Genomic DNA, 9,693 nt, shown 5'->3' with positions numbered 1-9,693 from the left:
AAGACAGCACATTTAACATCGTCAACTACTATTGCCCCGATGACAAGATGCTGTCCCTTGACACTATCCAGGTCCCAGACAGCGGCTTCCTCATCGCTGGAGACTTCAACAGCCGGTCCCAGAGTTGGGGATACAGCAACATGGACAACAGAGGAGAAGAAGTTGAAGCCTGGCAAGATGAACACCACCTTATCCTTGCAAATGACCCCACTGACACACATACCTTCTACTCGCGCCGCTGGCACACCACTACAACTCCAGACCTGGCCTTCTGCACCGATGACATCCACAGAAAGATCAGCAGAAAGGTAGAAGAACAGCTCGGAGGAAGTGACCACCGCCCAGTCGTCCTTACCATGCGTGCTAAAGCACCAGAACACTCGCAACATCCGCGATGGAACTACAAAAAGGCCCAGTGGGGCTTGTTCAGCGTACGCACCAACGAGCTGACAAAGGGCATAGAAGTTACAGAGAGGAACATCAACAATGTAGTCAAAGACTTCAACAACAGTATTTCCCAGGCAGCCAAGGAGTGCATACCCAATGGCGCAAGAAAAGACTACACCCCTTACTGGACAAGTGAGCTGCAGAAGGCGCATGATGCTCTGACAGAAGCAAGAAGAGAGGCTGAAACCAACCCCAGCCAGGAGAACAACATCAAGCTCCAAGAAAGAAAAGCAAAGAGAGCAAAAGAAGAAGTTGGAGAGAGAAAACAGCAAGCCTCAACATGGAGAAAGACACAACAAAGCTTTGGAAACTGACAAAGGCCCTGAACGACGAAAGCACCAAAGGCCAGAAGATCACCCTGGAAAATGAAGGAAACACTCTCACAGGAAGGGCTGCCGCCAACAATTTTGCAAGAGCATATGCAGCAGAAAGTAATACCACCATACCCCAGCACCGCCAGAAAGAGATACGACAGGAAGAGAAGTAAAGAACAGCAGGAGAAAATGAGGTACCAGACGCCATGCATACTGACATCAGCCTGGCAGAAATGAAGAAGGCCATCAGGAAGTTGAAGAAAAAAAAGTCTCCAGGACCTGACAACATCACAAACAAAATGCTTCAACATCTAGGAAACACCGCGCTTCAGAAGCTGCTAGATATATACAACCTCAGCTGGAAGCAAGGCCAGGTACCGCAGTGCTGGAGAGAAGCCACAATGATTCCCATCCTCAAACGTGGCAAAAACAAAAGCAAAGCCCAAAGCTACCGTCCCATCAGCTTAACAAGTTGTGTCTGTAAGACCATGGAGCGCATCATCAATCAGCGCCTACAACTCTACCCGGAGACACAGAGCATCATTGCCCCAGAGCAAGCTGGCTTCAGACAGTACAGAAGCACAGAAGATCAAACGACCCATCTCTCACAGGTCATAGAGGATGCTTTTCAGGCCAAGAAGGCTGTCCTGGCAGTCTTTATTGATCTACAGAAGGCATTCGACAAGGTCTGGAAGGATGGTCTTCCAGTAAAACTCCTACGGTGTGGCATCAGAGGCAACATGTTTCAGTGGACCAAGTCCTACCTTCACAACCAAAGAGCCAGAGTGTCGGTAGATGGTCGCTGTGGCCAGAAGGTGTTGCTGAGGCAGGGAGTTCCCCAGGGAGGCGTCCTCTCCCCCTCTTTGTTCATACTCTTCATCAACGACATTGTAGCAGAACTACCAAGAGGTGTCCACGCAGCGCTTTACGCAGACGACCTAGTACTCTGGTGCAGCGAGGAGTATGCAACCACAGCAACATACAGAATACAGATCGCCCTAGAGAGTGTTGCAGCATGGGCTGAAAGCTGGTGCGTAACAACCAACAGGGAGAAGTCAACCGCCACTCTTTTCACACTGTCAACAAAAGCCAAACCTGAAAAACTTACCCTGGGAAATACCACACTAAAGTACGAAGACCAACAGACGTACCTTGGTGTCACCTTTGACAAGAAAATGACCTGGAAACCTCACATCAACCAGGCAGAGGGAAAAGCCAGAAGGAAGCTCAACATCTTAAGGAAACTGGCAGGAACTACATGGGGCGCAACTGACAAGATTCTGAAATCAGTTTACCAAGGTACTGTAAGACCACACCTCGAGTACGGGTCCAACTCTTGGATGACAGCTGCCAAGACGCATCTACAGACCCTGGACAAAGTCCAAAACCAGGCACTTCCAATAATCACAGGTGCCATGAAGACAACACCTATAGTGAAGATGGAAGAAACATCTAGCATTCCACCACTTGCCAAGAGAAGAGAGCAGAAGGCAATGCTTCAGACCAACAAATTCAGATGCTCAGAGAACCACCCAATGAAAGAAAGGCTCCAAACGCTATCATCAGGCAGACTAAAAAGATCAAGCTTTGCTGTGGAGGCCAGAGCACTGAACAGGAAGCACCAAGAAACCCTCCCTAACCAGGTCATTCCCATCTCCTTCTCCCTCGACGCCCCACCTTGGGAAGATAGAGAAGAAACTGTCACTGTCCAAACAACAATACCCCATATCAACAACAAAGGTGAACATAGCGACCAAGTCTTGAAAGCCCTGACGTTGGCAACGCTTGAGGAAAGATACCCTGATGATGCCTGGATCCGGGTGTATACAGACGGCTCAGCCACAAATGCCGTCAAAAGTGGAGGAGCTGGGGTCCACATCCAACACCCCGGTGGAGAACGGACGGAAGAGACGCTTCCGACCGGCCTTTACTGCACCAACTACAAGGCAGAGGTAGACGCTCTCATTCAGGCAGCACACACCATCGCGACAAGAGCAGACCAGAACACAAATGTCGTCTTCCTAACAGACGCCCTCTCTGTGCTGCAAGCCTATAACAGTGACAGTCAACCCTCATTGAAGAAGGCCCTCAACAACATCAAGAGCCTACGGACAGTGCTTCAGTGGATCCCCTCACACTGCGGCATAGAGGGAAATGAGAAAGCCGATGACCTGGCAAAATCCGGTGCAGAAAAAGAACAAGAAGACAACGCCGTCTATGGCATTCCGTTTGTCAAATAATTATTTGGATACTTTTTCATGTTTTTTTCACCAGTTTTAGCTAAATAATCATTATTTAGAAGCTCATGTGCTAAATAAGTAATTGTTTATAAACAATGTAAAACAATTCTAAATAATTTTTTCTTTACGTAAACCATTCATTATTTACCTAAACAATTCATTGTTTACGTAAATAATGATTTATTTACGTAAACAATGATTTATTTACGTAAACAATATATTATTTAGACTTATATTACATTGTTTATAAAGAATCAGCAATGTTGCTAAATAAATCATTATTTACGAAAACAATGAATTATTTACGTAAACAATGAATTGTTTAGCCAACACATTTTCCATTATTTAGGGGTTTCTAGGATTCGCTTCTGAACTAAGTTTTATGTCTTTCAGTGATTACTATAATTGAATACAAGGTCTCTCCACACACTCTTATCTTAAAATAGCTGTTGTTTGGATATTATTTTGTTTATTTTACAAGCCGAGTACGAAAATAACTGATCTCAAACACAGTCAAAGGTCAAGTTCAATTAATGTGTTTCCCTGCCGGGAGTGTTTAGTGTTTGCATTTTCTTGCTTGAAGTTGTTGAAACACAGTTTTTTTCCCCTTATGTTCTCTGTTCTGTTTATGTCCCAACAACATGCCTGTCTTTCCATTTCTCTTCCTTTCATCGTTTCATTTCAAAGAGAAAAGTAAAAACAGCTGTGAACCGTTGAAAAACGGGAAACAATGCCTCCGACGCGTTCCGAGAAGAATCTGGAGTGACTTCCCTTGCCTCATGCAAAACATTGCGATCGGGCGAGAAGCGAAAATATTCTGAGCGATTGTTACGAGAGGAGAGGCGGCGATACCACCAGAAGATTTTGGAGATTGACGGGAATGATCCGTATGACATTTTCAACCAGGAGCTGGTCAGCAAATCCGGACGATCTGCCAGAGCTGAGTTACATCAACATCGTAAATTATTTTGTGCTTGGCAAGAGTGCATACAGATACACATGTGAGCAGCTGAAAAGCTTACAACAGTTTGGATTCCTACCGACTTTTTGTCTCTGGCTGGGTGAGGGATGTCAAGTGCTACAGCCCTGATGGCTGTCAGAACTCTGTCATTTCTGCAAAGGTAAGAATGTGCTTTCAGTTTATAATGAATGAACGTGAGTGTTCTCTGTCTTGTGTTGCAGATATATCACAAGTTGCAGTTCAGGATATTGTGTTGAGGCTTTGTCTTTGATATATTCTTCGCTTCAGTTTGTATTCTGGACTACGACAAAAGCTGTAGATAGTCTTGAATATATTTATATTTTGAAATAGCTTGCAAAATATGTATATAATTATAATGAGCTTCATGTTCATATTCAGTTAAAAATCTGTTGTTTACTTTTCATTGTTAAGGTTATTGTAAAGCACATTATGTGCGTCTTAGAGTTATATTCATTCGATAGACCTAGCTGAATGCTGATTTGTGCGACCTTTAATTTATGTTTCAGATTCTTCATTCGCAACGCCTTAATGAACCAGCACTTTCTCCTTGGATCATCGCCACTTCTGATGGCAACATACTGGCAGCACACTGTACCTGCATGGCCGGAGTTGGAGAAACCTGCACACACGTCCCTTCACCTTCAAGGAGTCAGCTGTTGAGTGTGCTGTGGCAGACCGCCATTTCTGTTGGGAATCTAACAGTGAGGGGATGCTTTGTCTGCGCAAAGACCACCCATACTTTAGTCAGGGACAGTGCCAGATTGTTATGACCAGTTCCTCCTATTGCGATTTCATGGTGTGGACTACTGTGGATAAAGTTATTGTCCGAGTATTGCCTGACTGTGCTTTTTGGGCAATGTGTGTGGAGAAAGCTTTGAAAGTGTTCAGATTCGCAGTTCTTCCAGAGCTAGTTGGAAACTGGCTGGACAGAGAAGCTGAGCCTCTACAAGCAGTGGATGTGAACCAGGAACAGCTGCAAACACCAGCCGTGAAACGCAGCAAGAAACAGTGACAATGATGCCAGACTCGCTTGCAGCGAAGTTGCTCATGTGTGTGGGAAAACAAACATCATGTATGACTGTACACACAGAAAGTGGTAGTAGTAAAGTTGTAGAGAGGGAGAGAATACATCGAACGCAGAAGAAGAAGAAGAAGAGAGGGAGAGAAAAGAAAGCATGTAATGTTTTAAATCACAGTTCACACTCACAGAGAAGTCATTAATTGTTCCATTCTTGTTTCATTGGCTCACGTAAGTGTAGCCTATGCGATGATAAACTTTGTCTGTCTGTGCGTGCGTGCGTGCGTGCGTGCGTGTGTGTGTGTGTGTGTGATAGAAACTTTAACATTTCCGAGTCTATGGATTACGTCAGTCTCGGTCAAAAGTGTTTGACGTGTGTGATAGAAACTATTTGAAGACGTCACATTATGACGTAAGAGGGTTAGACGTCACGCAAAGGAATTACTGAACGTCTCGGTCATTGTTATTGTGAGCGGCCCGAGACTACTTGGCAGATCCAGGGTCTCGCTTTCTTGCACAGTTTCACCTATGCTTACTCTGTGTGTGTGTGTGTGTGTGTGTGTGTGTGTGTGTGTGTGTGTGTGTGTGTGTGTGTGTGTGTGTGTGTGTGTATGTGTGACGGAGTGATTGAGTTTGTGTTACTGTTTGTCGATTTCTTACGTGAGCCTTGAAGGCTTCGCCTCTTGTTTTATTGTTAAAGTAAAATAATGCACAGATGTAGGCATACATTTTGTTTAGGATCACCGACCACAATACAAAATCAAGTGCTACAAGTATAAATTATGATGCATACAGGACCTTATTGGCTCACGTAAGTGTAGCCTATGCGATCGTAACTTTGTCTGTCTGTGCGTGCGTGCGTGCGTGCGTCTGTGCGTGTGTATGTCTGTGGTAGAAACTCTAACATTTGAAGACGTCACATTACATTGACGTCACATTATGACGTAAGAGGGTTAGACGTCACGCGAAGGAAGTACTGAAAGTCTCGGTCATTATTATTTTAAGCGCGCCGAGACTAGTTGGCAGTCGTGTCCTTGTAAGTAGGCTACATGCAGACAGACAGATCTAGATCTAGTGTCTCGCTTTCTTGCACAGTTTCACCAATGCTCTTTCTGTGTGTGTGTGTGTGTGTGTGTGTGTGTGTGTGTGTGTGTGTGTGTGTGTGTGTGTGTGTGTGTGTGACGGAGTGATTGAGTTTGTGTTACTGTTTGTCGATTTCTTACGTGAGCCTTGATGGCTTCGCCTCTTGTTTTGTGATTGTTTTACATCCACTGCTGTGAATAACAAAGAATCATGAGCAGTTTGATTATCAACTTATTCAGCCAGGTATATTGTTCATTCTCCTTGTTCAATGTTTCCAGTGACACGGATTGGCTGCTTGATTTAGGGAACAAATAAGAGTGTGTGGTCCAGCGTAGTTCTGCATCAGTACAGTCAAGTAATACAGTGTAATAGGCAAGTTTTAGAGGCCTTTACGCAGTGATGTTCCGAGGCGTCGGTCATCGGTCATAGACCGATTTAGGTTGTAAAATGACCGATTGCAAACACCTCTGTCCCGTCAAATGTCCGATCCGATCGCGAAGTCAGCGGTCATTGTCCGATAGTATTACGTCTAGAGCGGTCACTGCAAGAAGAATCTGTACAAACTGAAGTATTAAAACGAGTTCGAATCGGGGCCTACTTGAACTTCAATTTTCACTCTCGGTCGAACAATAACACAAGGGACGCAACTCTCGACCGAACAATATTACAAGAGCCACAACTCTCGCTACTTTTGACAGCGACACTTTACTTCCGCCGCCACATTTCTGCAAAGATGCCGCCGAAGAAAAAGGTTTGCGTGGGAAAAGGGCAGACACTTTTGAGTGGCTTTGTTAAAAAAAAGGACGCCACCGACAGTCAAGTTGCAGGGCCTTCGGCCCCGTCGAAGACTGAAGCCTCAGAAGGTGAGCCAATAGATCTACAACCTCAGGAAGAGACGCAAGAAACGAAAGTAGGGGCGACCAGAAAGTTTGTGCAGAGCTGGTTTTCTATGTTCCCTTGGCTCATTAATTCTGAAGCATAGTGTGTGTGTGTGTGTGTGTGTGTGTGTGTGTGTGTGTGTGTGTGTGTGTGTGTGTGTGTGTGTGTGTGTGTGTGTGAAAGATCACTTATGACATTCTGAAGCATGTGTCTGTGTGTGTGTGAAAGTAACCCTAACTGAACACTGTTGCATTTAAAATATTAAAATAAATTTGGAACTGTTCAGTTTTTATTTGCCTTTGTTCATATATATATTCTCAGTCATCTAAAAAGGTTAGGTGCCATGATTGGTTCGCTTGATCTGAATGTCCTATTGTTTTTTTGTAGTCAGGACATGATGTCCTATTAGTTTTTTGATTCAGGACATTTTGTCCTGTTGCCCTCCAGTCCTAGGAACATCACTGTTTACGCGATTTCGGCAAAACGCTGCCGATTTCACGTACTGGGCAGCGTTTTGCCGATTACGCGAAATGGGCAAAACTGTTGCCCATTACGCGGAATCGGCAATTACGTGAATTCGGCACGACATATATACCTAGATACGTACAGTTGAGGATTATACCTTTCCACGGAGAGACAGACAACAGAAGTCAGATTCGATATGCACGTTCGGTAAGTTGTTCTCTGCCATGATAGGTTCAAACATTAAAATAAAATGCTTAATATTACGTTTGATCCTACGTACGTGAGAAAGACCACCCATGAGATAACTTCTTTTTCTTCTTCTTCTGCGTTGGTGGGCTGAAACTCCCACGTACACTCGTGTTTTTGCACGAGTGGAATTGTACGTGTATGACCATTTTTACCCCGCCATTTAGGCCGCCATACGCCGCTTTCGGAGGAAGCATGCTGGGTATTTTCGTGTTTCTATAACCCATCGAACTCTGACATGGATGACAAGATCTTTTCCATGCGCACTTGGTTTTGTGCTTGCGTGTACACACGAAGGGGGATAAGCCACTAGCAGGTCTGCACATAAGTTGACCTGGGAGATCAGAAACATCTCCACACCTAACCCACCAGGCGGCCGCGGCCGGGATTCGAACCCTCGACCTTCCGATTAAGAGGCCGACGTCTTACCACCCCGCCACAGCGCCCGTCCCATGAGATAACAATATCGTTCAATTCACTGGTGGGTATATTATGTAAATGAGGTCGTGTCAAACTAGTCTGACAGTGACCTCATTTTTCACTGCTTATGATGAAAAGGTCACCGAGAAAAACGTCATTGTAAGAACACTTGCTGTTTTGCCTGGAAGAATTTTGAGAACTCACATGTCACACTAAACTTTCTAGAGTGACGTCGTTTTGCTTTGACGTCGAGTATTCACGAGGCTTTGGAAGAGATCGAGGTGGCATAAATTAAGAGGCATCTTTAAATTGGGCGCCTCGACTGCGGGACGTTTTGAGCAAAAGACAGGCAAGTACAGTAGATAGGATAACTAAACTCGTTGGTTTTTCAAATACTGAAAGGCGCACATTCGCTCGCATTTCAATATTTAAAAAAGCAACTCGTGCAAATCTGGTACGACACAGCACACCATGTAGTATTCTCTATTAATTGAAACAGAAATGCCTCAGAATGTCTTTTTAAGGATCAGCATAAATATAAAATACGCATGACCCAAATACATTATTTGCAGTGAAAAGAGCAGAGAAGTGGAGAGAATGGGAAAAGGGGAGGCTACTGTATTACCACTCATACCTAGGGTTAGGGTTAGCTTAGATACTTTTATGTTGAAACAAATACAGTATAAGATAGATAGCAGCTTGTATTATATTGTTTAACAATTATTCAATACATAATAAGCAATCGAGGTAAGAAACTTGAGAACCTGATGCTTTCTCACACTTAATATTTAAAAAAGCTATTCAGTGTGTCGATTCTTGTATTCATGACTGCATTGTAAGGATTTTGTCTTCGTACAACGCTTATTTCTGGAGATAAGTGCAAACGGACGAGAAACAAGACGAAACAAACCTCACAAAAAGAATTGTTATGCTTTCGGTAGCAGTCTGGGAGGTTTTACCAAAATATATCTATACACAGCTCGTTTGAGACAGTTTAAAAATAGACTAGTGTTATCTCCCTGGGTCCACGTTATTTTAACTTCTCGAAGGGCCAGCTTTATAAGGGCGGTGCACATCTCCTCTTTTTTGCAGCCATTGCCTGCCTCCAGCCCTAATTAGGACCAAGTACCCATTTTCACTTGGAGAGCGCTTGAAAAAATCGAGCAACGTAAACTACCCTGGAAATACCCACCCCCTACTTTGGGTCAAAACCTGTGTATAGGGTATAGTATTTTGTAAACGCCCACTCCCCACATTTGGATCAAGGATGGCAGGAGAAATATGATTTGTTCTAACTGTGAAAATCCGCACGCAATACGGACATAGCATTCCGATGCATACTGACAAGATGCTACGTTACGGTCATATTTCATACGGTGGTCACTGCAGTCTTTGGATAGCCATGCCAAAACAGGATGAAGATTTAGGAGATCCATCTGAGGTTGAAGAGGTCGACCTGGGGAGATTGGGAGGGAGGGGGGTGGGAGGGGGGGGGGGGGTTACATTATGACAGTATTCATTTTGCGCATTTTGCGAAAGTATGTGATTTTTGCTCATACACTTGCGCTGCAATGGAGGGTATACAAAGCAGATCTTGAG

At 44.3% G+C, this 9,693-nt stretch overlaps 1 protein-coding gene across 1 annotated transcript; it reads left to right on the top strand.

Moving 5' to 3' along the window:
• The first annotated feature begins 47 nt into the window (after positions 1-47).
• On the top strand, positions 48-761 carry LOC138956317 (uncharacterized). The gene has a single exon (XM_070327708.1). It carries the CDS (start codon positions 48-50, stop codon positions 759-761), a length of 714 nt encoding a protein of 237 aa, XP_070183809.1.
• Positions 762-9,693: the final 8,932 nt, after the last annotated feature.

Source organism: Littorina saxatilis, unplaced genomic scaffold, assembly GCF_037325665.1.
Source record: "Littorina saxatilis isolate snail1 unplaced genomic scaffold, US_GU_Lsax_2.0 scaffold_450, whole genome shotgun sequence".
Taxonomy (NCBI): domain Eukaryota; kingdom Metazoa; phylum Mollusca; class Gastropoda; order Littorinimorpha; family Littorinidae; genus Littorina; species Littorina saxatilis.
This window is presented reverse-complemented; position numbering and strand designations above follow the sequence as displayed.